This window comes from Orycteropus afer, unplaced genomic scaffold (assembly GCF_000298275.1).
Source record: "Orycteropus afer afer isolate SDZICR_OR568_19922 unplaced genomic scaffold, OryAfe1.0 scaffold00042, whole genome shotgun sequence".
NCBI classification, from domain to species: domain Eukaryota; kingdom Metazoa; phylum Chordata; class Mammalia; order Tubulidentata; family Orycteropodidae; genus Orycteropus; species Orycteropus afer.
This window is the reverse complement of record NW_006921629.1, coordinates 6,221,930-6,242,843: the sequence shown is the minus strand read 5'-3', so window position 1 is coordinate 6,242,843 and position 20,914 is coordinate 6,221,930. Positions and strand designations below refer to the sequence as shown.

The 20,914-nt window shown below is 36.1% G+C and overlaps 1 protein-coding gene across 1 annotated transcript in view; it reads right to left on the bottom strand.

Annotated features, from left to right (window-relative positions):
• NLK (nemo like kinase) overlaps nucleotides 1-20,914 on the bottom strand; it is a 273,486-nt gene that overhangs the window by 63,152 nt on the left and 189,420 nt on the right. Inside the window, exon 3 of the mRNA XM_007937355.2 lies at nucleotides 15,059-15,114. Coding sequence (XP_007935546.1) covers nucleotides 15,059-15,114 — 56 coding nt within the window. The remainder of the gene's footprint in view (nucleotides 1-15,058; nucleotides 15,115-20,914) is intronic.

Below are 20,914 nucleotides of genomic sequence, written 5' to 3'. Positions count from 1 at the left end.
AGACTGAGTATTAAGTTTTCTTTCATTACAATCTTTCTCTTTGAACAAGGAAGGGTTTACTTATTTATTACTTTTTTACATCATTCCTTTTATTTTCAAAATTTGAATATTAAAATAATAGAAGCACCCCACCATTAGCCGGTTATAAATTCAATCTTAACCACATGACATTTTTGCAGTATCAACATCTAACTCATCAGTGTAGTGTCCAAAATATAATAAGCAGGATATTCTGATAGACTTCCACGAAGTGTGCTGAGGAAGACAAGGTTTTCATGGAGGACAGAGTTCAAAGGAAGCAGCAACAAGAAATAAGGAATTTTTTAAGGATCAAGGAAAAAAGTTGAGAATATATTAAAGATACCAGAAAACAGAGAGGTAAAACAAACAAAAATGATACCAGAGAAAAGAGATTTTAGAACTAAAAACAGGTTTGCACAATTTTTTCTGATACAAAAAGATCATGGGGAAGATGACTGGGAAACTAATCTAGATATAACCTGGCAGCCAACTACATCTCAATGGTAAGCCTTCCCAACCTTTTGCTCCAGTTAAAACAAATCTGTAGTATGATCAGTATTTGTTTAATCCACATTTCTGATGCTGCTTCTATTTCAGGATGTAATTTAAAAGCACATGATAATCAACTTTGTGCCAGAAAGCCTGACTACCCCAACTGTCAAAGGTAAATCTACAGAAAAAGCTACATAATCACCACAGAAACAAGTGCTGACATCAAATTCTGACCTTCAATTATGAGTAAGACGATTGAGTCCTTTTTTATTTTTAGGAAGTCATGATTAGTCAAGCAGTCTCAGAAGCTGCAGGACTGATGCCAATACCACCTTTGTTTAACCATCATCATTAGCATCAATAAATACTAACTGGGTACCAAGTGGGTGTAGACAGCATGCTAACTCAATGAGGAGACAGAGAGTAAAGAGTGATGAGTGTTAAGGCAACACTCAAGAGGTTAGAAAGACTGAGACTGATACATGAAAATCAAGTAGAGAGCACAAAAAGGAAGCAAGGAGATTTTAATATACACAGACACAGAGACTACACTGGAACAAAGATTTTAAAAAAAAAACCTCCCGAACCTACTGCCACTGAGTCAATTTTGACTCTTAGCTACCCTACTGGAGAGAGTAGAACTGCCATTAGGGCTTCCCAAGGCTAAATTCAAGGGTGAATCTTTGCAGAAGCAGAATGCCTCATCTTTGTCCCACAGAGCATCAACCAAAACTTTACCTGGCTCATTCAAATCATATGTTAAGAAAAATGCCACTTCAATAGGATCCTATTTTCTACCATTTAGGTACCTTTTGATTAGCAGCTGAATGATTTAATCCCTGAACCATCAGAACTCCTCAAAGATTAAAAAAAATAATAATAATAGCTGGTATTTATTGTCAAGTTTTATACGTGTCAGGCATCCAGCTGTAAATTTATTTTGTCTCATCTACTACTAATTACTCTAAGAACTAAGTTCTGTTATGATTCCTATTTAACAAATGATTGAAGAGGCTTAGAGAGGTGAAGGAACTAGCCAAAGATAACAGACAGTTTGTGCCAGAGATAGGACAGGTGTTCTTAATCTGTACTCCATCCTCTAAAAGATGAAGTAAACTTCAGAGCTATAAAACCACAGAAAAATGCAGAGACGAAATAATTCTACATTAGAAGCAGAAAGGTCAGAAAGCTGATTTTTAAAATGAGTTAAATTAAATCTACTAGGCAGTGTGAGGCAGTGTGGTAGGCTTTGGAATAAGTAAGACCAGGGTTGAAATCCCAACTCTGCCATTTTCCAGGGTAAAATGTGACAAGTTAAATAATTTCTGAGTTAGTTTCTGCATTAATAAAATGCAATAATACCTACTTCACAGGGTTAGTGGCAGGATTTAGGTAATGTATGGGAATCACATATAAATACCTGGCACATGGGAAATAGGGATGTTTGGCAGCTGCCACTGCTGCCACCACCATCACCATTACCACCACCATCATCATCACCAAGTGAAGGAGGAAAGGTACTGAGTTCATTAAACTTCAATATGTCAGGTATTATGCCAAATGTCTGATATACATTAATTTATTCTTTCCAACAGCCCTGCAAAGATATTATCTCCATTTTATATTTGAGAAAACTGAGATTAAGGAAGGAGTATCAAATAACTTTTCCAAGATCAAATAGCTAGTTAAGTGTGTGTGTGGGGGGGGAATCAGGACTGCCCAATATCAAAGCCTACACATTACCAAAATGTATGACTGCTCAGATTTTGTCCCAACATTTTCCCTCCCATGGGAAAAGAAAAAAGAATATGAATTAAAAAAAAAGAAACAAGAATTAGACAACCAATCAAAAAAGCTCTTTGAAGTAACTGATCTTAGAAGTAAAGATCAGACCATCTCAAAAAGACATCACTGCTGAAGAAAGAAAAATTTTATTCACTTATTACTGAATTTTTTTTTGGTGCGGGTGGTGGTGGCTGGGAGTCACCAAAAACAGTATCATGACAGTTACATTTCTTTAAATTTCATTCACAAGAATAAAAACCCTTTTTTAGACTAGGTACAGTTTTCTACAAGGCATCTTATTTTTGAGAAAGTTAAAACTCTTTAAAGGAGCTATTAAAAGTGCTAATCTCTATGAGACTCCTGGAACCTCCACACAGGGGATTCTTGGTTTTGGTAAAGGGCTTCTAGTAACTTGAAGGTTTCTCCATGTTGAGCTCATGGTGGTAAAGATTAGCTATCAGACCGGTATTCCACAACTGATTCAGAGTCCAGAAACCAGCACATATCCCAAAATCGAAAACCAAAACTTTACCTGGCTCATTCAAATCATATGTTAAGAAAAATGCCACTTCAACAGGATCCTATTTTCTACCATTTAGTTCTCTTGCCACCCCTAAGTGATGTATCAATAAGAGAAAAAGACTATTAATTAAACACCTATTAAACCCATCACCAATTGTATAATGAAGTGCTCTTGAGTAATATTTAATAATGATACTATGCATATATTATGCAGAGAGCAAACTGATACAACAATAGCACATAAATAAACTGTACTCTCACTAAAATACAGACTTGTGCTAGTATGCTGTAGGTCTATTAAGTTCCCTGAGGTACTGCTCTCAAATAAATTGAGTTGGCAGCAGGAGACTCAGCTGGTCTATGAAGTGGCTAAAAGCCCCACTGCTTCTCCATATTCTCCAATTAAGGCAGGTCTGATATATTTAGTGACTTCTGAAACCTCTGGGTCTTCATGTAACACATGCCTCCTGGTGCCTACCAACCTTAAAAAAATATATAAATAAAGCCTTAACAGCAGAATATGACAAAAAAGATCAAATAAATACAGTCCCATGAGCTCCTCTAAAACTTGCACACCTGAGTTAAGTATGTCACGAAGCTAATAATCAGAAGGTTAAGCAGTTCAGGAGAATGATAATGGGGTTATGAGGTTTTTCAAAAGATCAAATTAGGTGTGGCTTTGTTGTTATTCAATATTATTCTCTAATAGTTGGGAGGCCTGTTAGCATTTCATTCCCACCAGCTGGGACGTTTTAGTAATTTTTTTTTTTCTTTTTAATTTTTTTTTGATGAAGAGTTGAAAAGACTAGTTTCAAGCTTTAGATTTTTTTTTTTAACTTCACCTGGAACACAGGTGTTTCATAGAGCTGGTGTGAACAAGTTGCTACAGTGAGTCTCTTCAAAGCAAATGGAAAAAAAAAATCCCAATTGTGACTCAGAACTTTAAACAGTTCTTTAAAAGCATCCCCAGGCTTTGCTATACAGCAAAGCCTAGGTAATCTTAATGCAACAGGGGAGCTTTTAAAGGAAGGGGAAAAAAGGGATAATTGACAACTAGAGGACATAGAAAGGGAGTGGTTCTTGGGATCTCAGACTGAAGGAACATATTGTTTCATATCCTTACAATTAATAAGGTTTGGTAAAGGCAATGGAGCAGTCCCTGGGAGACGCAGATGGTTAAGAGCTTGGCTACCAACCGAAAAGCTGGCAGCCAGAACCCACCCAGAGATCCTTGAAAGCATGTCTGGCAATCCGCTCTGAAAGCCTTCAAAACCCTATGGAGCAGTTCAGTTTTGTACACACGGGGTCCCCATGAGTCAGAATAGACTCCATGGCAACCAACAACAACAAGAACAACAAAGGCAATGGAAAAAACATTAAGAAAGATAGAATTTGGATGCAGTCTAGATAGAAGGCTTGGAGGTGTTATCAAGTAGTATACTAAATACATTTAGGAAGAAGAGGAGAAAAGGCAATGGAATATCAAGTACCAAGGTTAATAACCCATTCTTCCTTAATTAACTAACTTAGAAAAAAAATCCTCTCTATAAACAGGTTAAGTCTGGTTCTGATAGGCTGTTAAGAAAGTTCATTTGTTTGTGATGTATTTATTAACACCATCAGTTGGTAGTGGGCTGAAGACACTTTAATGCTGCACTGGAAAGTTCACAGGAGTTTCTACTTCCTTTAAGTGCTACCCTTACTACTTTTATAGCCCTTACTAAGTGCCAAGCACCATTCTAAGTATGTATATGTATATTCCAATTTAATCCTTGTAATAACTCTATGAGGTATCATTATTTTTCTGTTTTATTCACCAGGAAATTGAGGCACAGAAAGGTTAAGTAAGTTGCCCAAGATCGCAGTAAGGGGCAAAACTAGAATTAAAATCTAGGCAGTCTGCTTCCAGAATCCATATTCCTTACCATGACAATATATTTTCTCTCCCTATTACCTCAAGCTAGCAGGACTGTTGTCTAAGTAGGCACTGAACCAATCATAAGGATTTTAATAAACAAAACAAAGTAAAAACACAGGATGAGGATACTGCTCCTGGTTTATAAAGGGTTAAGTTGCTAAGCTCAGATGACCAAGGTAAGGCAGCAGAAAAGAACTAAGGGATGATGAGATTATGGCAGGCAAAAAAATGGAGAAGGGATCTGATTTTAGTGACTGGTGTTATTTAGGTGCTAATATGCAGAACATGTATGGGAGGAGTCATATTTTCCCCATCCTTCCAAAAAAAAAAAAAAAAAAAAAAGAATTAAAAATAAAACATCCATTATACAACATTTAGAGTCAATATGAACAACTAGTGGTATTTATAAACAATTAGGAATAAACACATACTCTCAATAATAAGGTGTGCAAATGTATCATAATAAAGCACTGCTAAATAGGAGCTTTGTTAGCATAGTGCCTAAGGCATTTGACTGCTAACCAAAAGGCTGGCAGTTCAAACCCACCAAAGACTCCTTGGAAGGAAAGTTGGGCAATCCACTTCCATAGTGATACTGCTTCAGAAACCCAAAGTGGGGTAAGCTATGAGTCGGGTTTGACTGGATGGCAGTGAGTTTTTTTTTTTAAATAAGCAACTTATAGAAGGCTAACCATTCTGGACAATTGAAGTTGTGTGTATGTGTGAAAATTTGTTATACTGTTTTATAAAGAAAATTATCAATCAGGTTAAAAAACTCACCAGCTACAGTTCACAACAACGGCAGGCTGCCCTGCCTGTTCAACTACACTGAAGTCTGAGAGCACATTCAATGATCTTAGGGCAATGAGTTACTAATGTCCTACAGAAAATTATTAATGACATGTTAAAAGCTTTCAGCTTGCAAAATAAGGGTATTTAACTGGTTTTGTTAGGTTGAGAGAATAAAAGAGAGAACCTGTTGTATCAAATTATTTCCTACAGAATGGATATGGACAAAAAGCTTTGAAAACCTAATTTTAATCCCTAAACCATCTTTATTGACACCAATAATGGAAACTGGATCTTTTTTCCCCCTTTTTAAAATTTCATATTGGACAAAAACCAACGCTAAGTCAAATTATAAAAAATAAATTTTGCAATATTAAATATCAAGTAGGCCCCATGCTGGTCATAGGTCTACAATTTTTTTCCTTAAAGCTCTTATCATTGTGATGCATAGTAGAACAATTATGAGAGTCAGGTGACTTTCACAAAGGGAAACAGTAAATTTGTGGTCTAAGAAACTGTAGTTTTCAGATACCCAAGTATGGCTCTCAAGCTATGATTCTCTAATACAGAAAGTCCAAGATACCATTTAAAATACACTTAAATACATTATAAGCACTAATTCTTGAAATCCTGCCATTCTTGTTTGAAAAGACAAAGTTCTACAATTATAAACCTGTACATCTTTTTCTTCTATTTTTTTTTCTTGCAAAATCAGGTCCACAGAGCAAGGAAATTTTAACCTAGATCTCAGATATGTAACTGCCTGATCTGAAATAAAAATGAGGGCATTAAACAGCATAATGAAAGTCTGGTTTATGGATATTGTTGATTTCAAACAATGCTTTCCATGTGAAAGGAAAACAGGCATTACAGAGAATTGTTTTCTCTTCTAACAAATGGTCAGCACTAAATCTCATCATCTTCTTTGCAACAAAAAGCAAGGGCATCTTTGCAACTAGGAAAAAAATCCGAGTGTGCTTCAATTAGAATCACTGACCTTTTCTGAAGCATGCCTGTGTTTCTCTATAGAAATCGATGGAATAAAAGGTCACGTTGTAAAAATGTTTGAATACAACAATCTCTTTCCCAGGCAAAGGCAAATTCTTCTTCTTCTTTTTTTTTTTTTTAAGTAACTCAATTGTATAGCCTGTCAAAAAATTGAAATTACCTCAATGGCAATTTAAAACTGACTTTAAAAAAAAAAAAATCAATTCTACCACCTTAGAAGAAAAAAAGGAGCTCTGGTGGTATAGTCCCTAAGACATTTGACTGCGAACCAGAAGGCTGGCAGTTCAAACCCACCAGCCAACCCCTCAGAAGGAAGACTGGGCAATCTACTTCCATAGTGATACCTCCTCGGAAATCCAAGGAGGGTCGCTATGAGTAGGATCTGACTTGACAGCAGTACGCTGCATTCATTTCGTTGTAGAAGAAAAAAGCTGGAAAGCTGTCACTCTATATACTCTGTCATAGTCCAGAAGGTTATGTTAGCTGAATCCTTGTCACTAATGCTACTACAACCATGCATGTAATGAAACAAGAAGAACATCCCAGAGAAAATGATGTTATTTCAAACCTCAGCTCTCTTTTTTCCAAGTGTCCTGGAGAAGGCAAAGGCAAGCCCTGTATCTGAAATACAGATGGTAAGAACCTGGTGATCACTAATCTTCCATCATCAAAATCCTCCAAAAGAAATACATGAACACATAAACCCGGAGTTAAGGAGCCAAGGAATAGAAAGCAAATGAAACAAATGAACAGTCACTACTCTTCTGAATATAAAAAAGGTATTCGAAAGAGGAGCCTCTACACAGATTAAACACATTTCACTCCTCCAATTTCCTGATTCATGAAGTGAAGGAGGAAGATTTTTTAATCACCTCTTAATCTACTCAGAGGGTAAAAGATACATACATGTCAATCACTGAAACTGTATCACAATTCTTATGCCAATACAACAAATCTTAACACTTTCTCCAAAAGATAATGAGTCATCTAAGACCTACTGACCCTTATTCCTTAACAAGTCTGAAAAACTTATTCTATGTCCAGACAATCTGGTTCCAAATGTCCTCTTGCCCAACAGAATATGAGCACCATTTGTTTCTCTCTGGTCTACTGTAAAACTCTTGGCAAGGATGGTGTCATTAAAACCCAACAGCCGATTGCTTTTAGTGGTATAAGCAGCCACAATAGCACTCCACAGAGAGGGCAAGCCTCTCAACATGCCAAGCTATAGATGCTTCCTTATGCACCCAGTGTTGCCCATCAGCAGTGTAGTTCATTTTCAGTTGGATTTTCAACACACACAGTTATTAGAAGGAATAGTTCAGAAAGGCAGAGAAGATTCAAAATAGAGAACAAAAATCAAGAAGGAGAAAGCATCCAGGAGAGAGAGGTACACATCAAAGAAATCTGTTACTGAGTTCTTTTAATGATAGTTAAGAAGAGACAAAATAAAATGGGAGATCCATTTAAAGACGTCTCCTATCCTAACCTACTGCTTTTAAAAACAAAATAAAAAAACATGTTCTCTATTCAATCTTTCTTCTTTCCTTTAAGTACTAAACTTCTTTCCACTTGCTATTTCCACTTTTCAGAAAATATTATTGAAGACCTATGATATGTAAGGACCTGTGATATGTAAGGCAAATAAATGCAAGGTGACTTTGGAAATGAAAAGATAAATAATTAGATTTCTCTCAAGAGAAACTTCTTAACCTACTGTAGATTCACTTCTAAAGAAACCAATACTCTCAAAGTCACCAACTACTTTCAAACTACCAAATGAAAAAGTGGTAGATTTTTCAGTCCTCATTTACAATTCTTTGTAACTTTATCAACTATCCATCCACCCTTTTATTCATCAAATAATCACTGAGAATCTATTATGTCCAAAGAACTGTATTAGAAGTTTGGGACTGATACAACAGGGAATAACATGGACAAGACTCCTACATGCACAGAACACTGGTGATCAGCCCAATGCTCCTTTATTCTTTCATACCTTTTTCTCAAAGCCCCCCATACTGGATTCCATGAGGCTAAACAGTTTTTTGGGGGGGCTCTGACTATTCCCTCTTCATATATACCACCAGTATAATCTCCTACCACCTTTTGAAGAAATGTACTGGGAATACAAGCATTGTCTTTGTCCCTTCCTCCCCAGATCCAATTATTTGCAAAGCATCTTTCTGTTCTCCTTTTACAATGGTCTAGGCATTCTTCGCTATCTCTCAGTTGCCAGAGTCAGGTCTTTGTTAATTTTTAGAAGTATGTATCTGGTTTTGTCATTTCTCTCCACAAAAATCTTTCACTGGACCCCAAATGCTTACAGAATAAAGATCAAATTTGTTAGCTCAATAATAAGGTCCCCCAAGACTTAGCCCCAACCAGCTTAATTTCTCATTATCCATGCATGGTAGACTCCAGCTAACTGGATGATTTGCCATTCCTCAGAAATGTTCCTGATACTCATTCTCCACCTGGAATGTCCATGCTCTTCAATGCCCCATGTTCAAATCTTCCTCTTCCTTCAAGGTTTATCAGGAAAGTCTTTTCTTCCACCCAATTTCCTTATTGTTTGTTCTATCTAAAGTAACTTCTCCTTCTTTTAAAGTCCCATACTATTGCCTATATTCTTTTGGACACTTTCTGTCTTATATTTATTTCTACACATCTTAACTCCCCACAGATTGTATTCCCCTAAGGGAAAGAGGCAGTAGAGCACAGTGGGTTAAGAGCACTACTGGCCCACTGGTCCAGACTGCCTAGGTTCAAATCCCAGCTCTGTCATTTCTAGCTAAGTGACCTTGTTGTTGTTGTTGTTATATGCCATTGAGTCAGCCCCAACTCATAGCGACCTCTCCTTGGGTTGCCAAGGCAGTATCACTGTGGAAGTAGATTGCCCAACCTTCCTTCCGAGGAGTGGCTGGTGGGTTTGAACCGCCAGCCTTCTGGTTAGCAGTCAAGTGCCTTAGGCACTATGTTACCAGAACTCCTTAGATAAGTCATTTACCTCTCTGAGCTACATTTTCTTCATCTGTATTATGGAGGTAAGAGTAAAGTGTTTAGAACAGTGCCTGGGACATTAAAAATAATAAAAAAGAACATTTCATCTTTGTATTCACCACAATGTCATATACACAGTAATGCTGAATGGTTGAAGGAATAAATAAGCTGACCAGAGATTTACTAAGCAGTGACTAGGTCAGGAATCTAGTTATTCTCAGAATATTCTGCAAACTTTTCCTTGGTTTTGCCTTTCTGTTTCTATCCTAGGCTTCCAGGGTAGTGGTTAAGTGAAAATTTTTGTTTTAAATCATCAGATGCATTCCTAGTAATCCAGCATGGAAGCTAAAATAGGAAAAAGTGTAAACCATACCCCCCCCATGCTCTCAAGATATCTTAGATCTTTTCTATCATCGTACTTTCCAACCTACATTATAATAATCATTTACATGAATAAATACTAACAAGGAGACTTGGTGGTACAGTGGTTAGGAGCTTGGCTGCTAAGCAACCAACAGTTTGAATCTACCAGCCACTTCACGGGAGAAAGATGTGGTATTGTGCTTCCGTAAGTGTATGAGTTGGAACTTACTCAACAGCACACCACCACCACCACCACATGTCAGGCATGGATCTATGTGTCGGGAATGTAACAATGTGCAAAACTGACAAAAATCTCTCATTTGGGGAACACAGTTTATGCTTATGTTTGCGGAATAAAGATGACATTCTTACAATTTGAGGATCTTCAAAGCTGCCAGTACACAGACCATTCTTACAATTTGGGGATCTTCAAAGCTCCCAGTACACAGACTTCTAGTTTTTTTAATACGTTGTTACAGATAGTCTATTCCATAGGAATCATATACATACTCTTTTTTATTTGTTCTAGCTCTCTACTGACTCCTAAGATTCCTTGAGTGTAATAGAGCTGTTACATGTTACAGGAAGTCATCCATTGTGTATTCTTAAATTATAAAACACTGGCATGAAATATAGTGTATAAATACTATTAATTAAATTCTGCATCTGGGGATATCAGAAACTACACTACTGCCTACCAAGGACTCTAACTGGCAAAGAGTGACATGTAAGTTATCCCACTACCTTTGTAATAAGAGATTGCTGTTTAAACACTGCCTGCACAAGCCAAACCTATCATCCAAACAAGGACACTCCTGAGAATCAAAGGAGGTGCTTATTAATAACTATACCAGACATCAGGTAAAACTTCAGACTGTTTTGGCAAACAGAGATGTATGGTCATTCCATTAGACTTCTCATTTCCACTGGTTTAGATTGCAATAGTTTCTACACAGAAGACCAGCACCACCCTTATTCTTCTCCATATAATGTTAAGATTAATTTCTAATTTAGTAGCCACCCAGTGCTTTCTGATAAGAGGCCTGTTAATGTGCATTACATAGAGCCCAGAATCATGACTGAAGCATGATACTGTTTTTCAATCAAACAATTAGACCTGGCTTCTTTTTGATTAAATTTCAGTAGGCTCAAAGTAATTAAGTACCAAACTTTTTTCACACATAGTTTCAAAGAGAAATTCAAAAGTGCAACAAGAAAAAGGTGGTACTTTATAAGCTCAGCAAGTACATAAAGCTTTCTTTTAAGATCTATCTATGTGGGATCAAACTGACAAAACCAACTGGAAAGGTTAAACAGAAACATTAGAGGGCAGTGAGTTTATGTTAACGGGAGGAACAACTCGGAAAAGAAGGGTGAGAATGGTTGCACAACTTGAAGAATGAAACCAGTGTCACTGAATTGTACATGTAGAAACTGTTCAATCAGTTTATGTTCTGCTATGTATATTCTCAATAGCACAAAATAAATTATATAAAAAAGTGACAAGTACATAGAATTTATGTCTGATATAAGTAATTCTTCTTTGACCTATAAGGTATAAAAAGAACATAATTAGCTAAATGTTTAACCTAAATATACTTGGTATACATACTTATATTTGCCAACATCTTTTATGAAAACATTCTCTCCTCATGTGTAGTAAAGGGCCAACTCAGTAGCTTGAGCTTCCCAAAGCCTGCACATTCCAAATATCTTCAGACTGGCCTTTAACCTTTGTTTTCTTTCCCTGAAAAGAGTCTTTGTATACCGGAGGCTTTAGTACCTTCCAGAGTTAATGCTAACAAGATAATTTATGATGAACACATCTTTTTGTTTACCTGGGGCCCTGGGATACACTACATTCATTTTACCTCTCAGAGGGAATCCACATACGAGCTACTAGTATCAGCCACACAGGCAATCCACATTTATGTGACTGATGTCCAATACTAACTCTCAACATCACGGCTTAGATTAGCTTCCCTGGTTGGCAATATTTGCATGTGTTGTCATATATCACTGCTAGGAGAATTAAGTGCTGTTGATGTGACTTCACTGGGAGAGGACAACTGGAAGCTCATACCTGGTTTCTCCTAGACTCCATCCTAAGCCTTTTCCCTTTGCTTAAACTGTATCTTTTTACTGTAATAATCTATAACCATGAGCACAACAACTTTTCTGAGACCTGTGCCTCTTTGTAGTCAATCAGTGAACATAAGGGTGGTCTTGGGGACTACCAACACAACTTATAGTATAGTAAAATTCTCACCTCATAAATAGGATTTCTTCTAATTTCAAGGTTTGGTATTACAACTTTATTTCCAAAGAGGCAGAAATAGTCCTGCGTACTCACAGAAATGCCTTCTAGTCCATGGATTATCTTCATACCAGTTAAAAGTTGATGACCAGATGTAGGAAGGCACTTCTGTTGAAAGAAACAAGTGCTGTCCCATTGCTATCAGATCCTTCTTCCATGAGGATGCAGGAAATTTTCAGGAAGTCTATGAAATAGAATCGGGAGCTCTGGTAGCATAGTGCATAAGGCACTTGACTGCTAACCAGAAGGCTGGTGGTTTAAACCCACCAGCCACTCCTTGAAAGGAAGGTTGGGCAATCTACTTACGTAGTGATATTGCCTCAGAAACCCAAGGAGGGGTCGCTATGCGTCAGGCCTGACTCGATGGCACATAACAACAACAACAACAACATGAAACAGAATCACTGGTACCTTCTCTTAAGTTGCCCTCACTGACCCATGATGTTGCTGTTAGTTGCTGCCGAGTCGATTCTAACTTCTGTGTAAATCCATGTGTCACAGAATAGAAATGCTCCATAGAATTTTCTTGGCTGTAATCTTAATGGAAGCAAATCACCAGGAGCCCTTTTCTTCCATGGTACCACTGGGTGGGTTTGAACTACCAGCCTTTAGCTTAGCAGTGAAGCATAAACTGTTTGTACCACCTAGGGACCTAATTGACCCAAAGCTGAGGAGAAAATAACTCTTAAAATTATTTTACCCTTAGGTTAATTTTGTATTTTTTGTTAAAAGTGTGTCAGAGCTTCTCAAGCCCACTCTCAAGTTCGAGGATTCACTAGGACTCAAAGGATGCATAAAAGCTACTATATTCATGGTTACAATTTATTACAGCACAAGAATAGCAAAATCAGTAAAGGAAATTGGGGTATAGGGTGGAATCCAGGTGAAACCAGGCACAAGTTCCAGTTGTCCTCTTCCACTATGGTAACACAGGAAGCATTTTTCTAGCAATGATGTATCACACAACATGTGCAAATGTTGCAAACCAAGGAACCTCACATGAGCCTTGGTATTCAGAGTACTGGGGGTATTGGTATTGGGGTCAGTCATGTAGTATGGAATGTCCCTGTGACTTACTTTAGTTACTCAGTAGATAGAATATGGATTCCTCCAAGAGGTCAAATTAATACAGTGTGGCCCGGGGCTGCAGGTGAACAAAAAACAGGTGTCCATCATAAATCACATTGTTAAACTATGTGACCTGGCCCAAGGTCTCAAGTATACAATCTCATCAGCCAGATGCTAATCATGGACCAGCACTTTATTTGCAATGTACAAGGTTTTATCACAAGTCTGCTGAGTTAACCCTTTACTGAACAAAGGGTTTAATTCCATAAATGTTTGTGGATTAAGTATCACAAAGAATTATAGCATTTAATAGCTTTTAGTTTATCAGATCAAAACATCCCAACTGTGTTGGTGAGTGACAATTACATCACTTTATAAGGTCTCTCAATTTCCTAACTGGCCTAGCTTTTCTCTTTCCCTTTGGGAAGACCTTAATTGTTTCCAGTTTCTAAGAAAATTAGCAAGAATGATACTTGAGTATGGAATTACCTACCACTCATGTAGAATGAGATTTCAGTTTATCTCACTACTGAATCAGTAAAAGAACTACACTTTTTATAATGGTTTCCATTCTGAGTTACAGGCCTAATATGTTAATTAAAAGCCTTCAAAGAATAAATTACATTAGCATGAGGTCTCATCAAACTAAGTAATTTAGGATTCCTTGCCTTTCATTTAACATTTAAATGTTGAATGGTAAACAGTAACACTTCGCCTAGCAATATAAGATGGGGCTAAGGCACTTGACTGCTAACCAGAAGGCTGGCGGTTCAAACCCACCAGCCACTCCTCGGAAGGAAGGTTGGGCAATCCTACTTCCGTAGTGATACTGCCTCGGAAACCCAAGGAGGGGTCGCTATGAGTTGGGGCTGACTCAACGGCAAACAACAACAACAACAAACTATGTCCCAATGTTTTTCATGCACAGTCCTAGGAGCAATTACCAGACATTGTTTTATATTTCATTATTATCCACAGCATCTAACATAGTATTTTTAGACAGTAACAGTAGTAATAGGAGAATGTTAAAGCCTCTATCTTGAGAAAAATTTTATATGAAGTATTGAGAGCAAGGACTGTGCAATTAGATTGCCCAGGATTGAACCTGAATCCCAGAACTTACTGGCTCTGTGACCCTGGACAAATAGCTCACCTTTTGTCCCTCAATTTTTTTTTTCTAAAGTGGGAATAATTATGACACCTTTCCAAGAGGCTTTTTTTTTTTTTTTTAAAATAAGGATTAAATAAACGTCTAAATGTAAAAAAAGAATTATAACTTATGCCTGGCATATCAAAGAAAGTATGTAAGCGATGGCTATTATTGTCACCATCACCACCATAAAACATTTAGCTTGCATTAGTTTGTTAATTTTCATCTTACCTCAAGTGGTAGAAGCAAGAACAGTTATTATCCTCTTGATGGACAGGTAGTTTATTGGGTTCTACTACAACACAGCTGCCTCACTGGTTTCATTTGCAAAATGGAGATGCTAATAACCAATCTCATAAGGCTGTGTGGGGATTAAATAAGGTATCTATTCAGAAGTTCTGTTTCTGGTATTACCACACAAGATACAGTGACAATATTAAGCTCTGCCAGAGTGATTGGGATTTCAAAATTACCTGGTTCCAGGTATTTAAGCACTTCCGCAAGGGTGATATTTTAATATACTTCAAGGTATGAACCCTAAAGATACTAGAAGAACAAATTTGTTTAAATATATATATACATTATATATATCCTTTTCTTTCACATTCCCTGGTTAGGATACATTTCTTCAAAATAGTCAATATGCGGAGGTTGGAGTATGTCAAGGGCAGAGAGTACCTGAAAAAGGGAAAACAAAAAGTCAAATTTAGAGAACTAAAAAGGAAACAAAACGCAACAGCATAAATGCATGTGAATACTATTATCTCTTTAATGATTTAAGGCTTAGTCACAATTGTGCACTGAAATAGCTAACTTTATCCACCAAGAAACTAACTCATAATACAGTTGGCTCTCCATCTCAGCAGGTTCTGCATTCGTGGATTCAACTAACCACAAATTCAAAATATCGGGGGGCGGGGGAACAATTAAGTGATCAAAGCAATCCCTCAAAGGCTAAAACAGAATATATAACATTTACATTGTATCAGGTATTTTAAGTAATCTAGAGGTTATTTACAGTACACAGAAGGCAGGTTATATGCAAATATGATGCCATTTTATATAAGGGATTTGAGCATCTGTGGATTTTGGTATTGGTGTGGGTCTTATAACCATTCCCCCATGGATACTGATGGATAACTGTACTAAGCATTAAGACAATTCTACCTAAACCAAAATGAGAAAGGCAACTGGATTACATCACATGTATAAAAGAGAATGTTAGAAAGAAATGTCCTATTTTTAACAATCAATGTTGCTATAAGAGAATGAAGAACCATGTCCACCATTCATTCATTCATTTCTCTGTTCCATAAATGTTTACTAAGTGCTTTCTACCTGGCAGGCATTGTGATAGAGGCTGTTGTAGTGACGAATAAAACAGGTATCATTGCTGTTCTCATGATTAGGGGAAAGGCAGGCATCAAACAAATATTTACACAAGTATTAATGATAAGATCTATTATTATGAAGGGAAAAAGCAAATAACACTACTCTAAGACTTTAAGCCTGAGCAGGAGTTGGTCAGGCAATGAGTAGGCAACATAAACATATATAAAGACAAGAAAGAAGCCAGCCAATTCTAGAAACAATAAAACCAGCACTCAGGGACATAGCAGGTGTGAGTAAAATAGCCTGGGATAAAAAAAGGAAAAGGAAAGCAGGGGATATATCACATAAGTATCTTTTTAAATTATGTTAAGCATTTTAAATTTTATTTCAAGTATAAAAAAAAAAGTCATTAGAGTGGAAAAAAAGATTTTAAGGCACTTGAAATTCAGAACTTTATACAAGCAGCATACTACCATCACAACATCTGCCACTGAAACAAATAGGCCTACTTCCCTTATCAGCTGTCTAGCTCTCAGAGTCCCATCTACTACATAAAATCTCAGAATTAAAACCTATCTTGCTAATGAGAAGTACCAGGCTTACGGGATATGGAAGAAGTTATAATTGGAAATAAACTATACAGTATAAAGTTCAAATTTTCTGATCTGTAGCTTACTTTCTCCCTGCTACTCACACCTAAGATTTTTTTTTTTTTTTAACAGAAAATTTCAAACATACAATAACTGACAGAATGGTATAAAGAATACTCCATGTACTCAACGGCTGGCTTTGACAATTACCCACACATGGCCATTCTGTTTCATCTACACTTTCTATCCACATAGTTTTGAATCAACCAGACCTTATCATTCATCTATACATATTTCAGTAAGTATTTTTGAAAGATAAAAACAAAAATACAATGATCAAATCTAAAATTTTCATCTATTTTTTTATATCACCAAATATCCAGGGTTCAAATTTTCAACTGTCTTATACTTTCCAAGTTTCTTAAGTTTAAGAAATCTACTTCATCTTCAAGGCTTTTTTTTTTTTTTTTTTAAATCAGTCAAGCATTTCTCACTTTAAATTTTTAAATTAAACTCAAATCTGTAACTCAAGAGCTGTATTAAAACCAGTTAAACAGTGATTTTATAATAGGTTCAGATGTTTTATAAGAATTATCTTCTGAATTAAAATGTTTATATTTAGAATTTTAGTGTAACTGGAAATAGATTTCTAGTTTTTTCAAAGAACAATTTTTGTAATAGGAAAGATAAATTATTTCATTCCTATATTTTTAAAAGCTATACAATTAGCCAGTGTCACAGATCCACATACATTTATTTCTAATTATGTGATAGGATAATTTTTTACATGGCTATCTGATGCTTGAAGGAGGTGGTTAGAAATTAGTATTTTACTTGACATCTTTTGGACTCTACAACTCTATCTCAACAACATACATCCTCTCTTGGGGGGACACAATGCAATGAGTGACAGCGTCCATTAGACAAAGCTATTTTACACTTCAAATCTATCTGCTATAATTAGAGGTTATCTAGAGGAAAGTGACAACCATATATTTTAAATCTTGATAAAAAAGAAAGTAGTAGTATTCTTGCTCCATATTTGATGAGGCTTTTTGTACAAAAGTCATATAAAACAGGGTTAGGCATTTGCACTGTGGCATTTAGCTGTGATTGTTAGCATCAAAGGCACAATATTTAAAATTCTGCCTGTTTTTTTTTCCTTAATGCTCATTGTTTTATTCCCTTACTCTCTCTACCCCAAATATTTATTGGAGAATGATATTCCACAATGTTTCCAGGTGACAAAAGCAGTATTTAGACCAGGAGGAAAATCCAGGAATGTCAGAGGTGATGTAAATAAATGAGTAAGAGAGAAGGAATAGCACCAGTTTCAAACTTAAGACTTCATGCCTGACTCTCCACTTAAATAGTCTTAGTTTCTCTATACCCCACTATTTATTATTTATGGGAATAAAGCATGTGAGATTAGCCTTATGGTATAAATACGAGGACACTGAACGACTTCTAAAGAGTCAAAATATCCCAAAATATCACCAGCTCTTCAAAAAATCTTATACAATTTGATGAATTTTTACTTAAACACATACACACACCATATCCAAGATAAAGAAATAAAACATTTTTAACATCTCAGAAGAGCATTTTATGCCTTTTCTCAAAATCCATGCCTGTTTAGAAGTTACCACTATTCTCACTTGTCAGATTAGTTTTGCCTGTCCTTAAAACTTTATACAACTCGAATCAAAAAGTATAAAGGCTTTTTTATATAGCTTCTTTTATTTACTGTTATGCCTGTTAGATTTATCTGCAATGCTGTAGGAATCAGTAGTTCATCCTTTTCACTGATGTTCACTATGTGTAGTATAATGTGTTGTATTATAGGAAAAGAATACACCACAATGTATTTACCACAGCATAACAGAAGCAGACATTACACTGTTTCTACTTTCTAGCTGTTTTGAATAAAGCTGACAATGAACATTCCTGTGCATCTTTTGGTGGATACATGTACTCATTTCTTCTGAGCATATTCCAAAAAGGAGTATGCTGGTCCTTGGATAGCTGTATATTTAGTTTTAGTACACACTGCCTGTTTTCCTAATGATTTTATCAATTTATGCTCCAATCAGCAATGGTATGAGTTTCAGTTACTCCACATCCTTGTGAACACTTGGTATTATCAGTCTTTTTAATTCCAGCCATTTGGGTGGGCGTATAGTGGTATTTCACTGTAGTTTAAATTTACGTTTCTCTGACAACTTATGACTTAATATGCTTCTCAGTCATTTGGTTATCCTCTTTTGCAAAATTCTTGATTAAGGCTTTCAATAGTGGGTGAAAAATCTTTATCTGTAGAAGCTCTTTATAGTATGTATGATGTTTAGATAAAAAACTTACAGTCTGAAAAACAAGTAAACACATTGGTTTCTAATTGTTTTCCTCAAATATCATATCCTTATTTTAAAAGTTATTCTATCACATAATAGATTCTGAAAACAAGGTGTTTTTTTTTTTTGTTAGAAATGTCTGAAGTCTGTCTTTTCATTCTCTTAATGGTGTCTTTTGATGAAGAGCTTTTAATATTAATCGTGTCCAATATAGCAATCATTCTTCAAAATGATTAATGCTTTACTTGTCCAGTTAAGAAGTCTTTTTGCTTATCTCAAAGTTTTAAGATATTTCCCTATGTTTTACTCTAGATGCTTTATGATTTTACCTTCCACATTTAAGTCTGATTCATTTTTAATTCATTTATGTCTGTGGTATGAGGTAGGGGTTAAGGAACATTTTTTTTGTCCATATGCATATCTAATTAACTCAGAACCATTTATTGAAATGGCCATCCATTCCCCATGGATTTGCAGTAGTGCCTCTCTTATAAATCAGGTAAACATATGTGTGAATGTCACTTCTTATATTCTGTTCTACTCATCTATTTGTCTATCCTTGTGTTCCCTCAGTTACTATAGTTTTATATAATGATAATGTGAATTTCTAACTGTGTGTTCCCTCAGTTACTATAGTTTTATATAATGATAATGTGAATTTCTAACTGTTCAACTGCTTGAAGATTGTCTTGGCTAGTTTGTATCTTTTGCATTTCAATATAAATTTAGAGTAAGTTTGTCAATTTTCATGCACAAATACATCAAAACCATGCTGGGAGCTTGACTAGGACTGCATTGAATATATAGCTCATGACAGGCATATTAAAACACCGAGTCTGCCAATTCATGAACATATATATTGGAGTCTATATTATTTTAAATGTATCAGAAATCTGCTCAGTACCACAAACTTTAGGCACACAGCAAACAAAAATCAAATCCACTAGAAAGCAACCTGCCTTTACAGTTTCCTTTGCTTTTTCACACTCCGCAGAATTGTTAGTATTACTGAGGTCTGCAGTGGAACAGCATGTCTGCATTCAGAGAAGGGTCTTATTGGTGCCAAATTGGTATGATTTTTTTTTATCCTACTTATGAACTGAAAAGAGGCCTTGTTTGAGTTAGGTCAAACTATACAAAGGAAAATGAATAATCCTTCTTTACCTCCATTACCTCCTCTCTGCCTCACTCCAACCCTCTCTAGAGCACACTATAGCTAAAAGATTGGGAAAAAATAACCCCAAGAGGGAGATCACTGAAGCCATGAGATTTCTTTTTTCTGTCATTCTCATCCTGTAGCTCAATCACCCACTTACTCTTCAAAAAGACTATTATCCACTGTGTGCTTAGCACTCTTGGCTAAGGACAAGAAAAAGTCCAAGCCTGGTATTGCAGGGATTCATAAGCAAGAATCAACAGATCTTAAGGGGGCTCCGAGTGGGCTTTACGGGATTAATGAAAGCTTAAAATGATGTAAAAATTATGTGAATATGCATTTTTCCAAGAGAGGGTTCATAACTTTCATTAGATTCTCAAAGGACTTGGTGAAAAAAACACAATCATTACTTTCCCTGGCTGATCATGTTAACAATTATGTGTGTTTGGGCACACATGCACAAGTACATCGATGGGTGAGGCAGAGAGAGTAACATAATTTAAAGAAGAGCAGAATCTAACTAGACACAAATGATAAGCCTAAAAGACCCTCATCTTTAGAAAGTTAAGTCCCTTTCTGTTTCCCTAAGTTACTGTATCAAGGTGAACCTATCCTTTAAGATGATGTGGTAGCTACTTCCTGGGCTTTGTAGCTATTCTGACATATAAAAAGCCACCCAAATTATTTTAAAAGTTATTCTATCACAGAATAGATTCTGAAACAACCTTCCTAAAATGGCCAGATTAACCTTTTTCATCAGAGCATTCCTTTCTTCTCCTTCTATTCATCTAAGTCTTTATCTCAAAAGGTTCATCTTAAGTTAACCTTCCCCATATTTGAAGTGTCTTTGGGCTTTCAAGCCTACAGTTTAGCTGCTAGCATTTGTCTGAGATTCTTTACAAAAATCATTTAAACTACTTGAGGACAGATGCCCTAGGAGCTAATGCAGTTAAAGCATATAGGATGTGTACAATAAATGTTTACTGAATTAATGAATATGGGCTCTGTAACCAGACAGATTAGGCTCTAATCTCCCTCCACCTTGACAT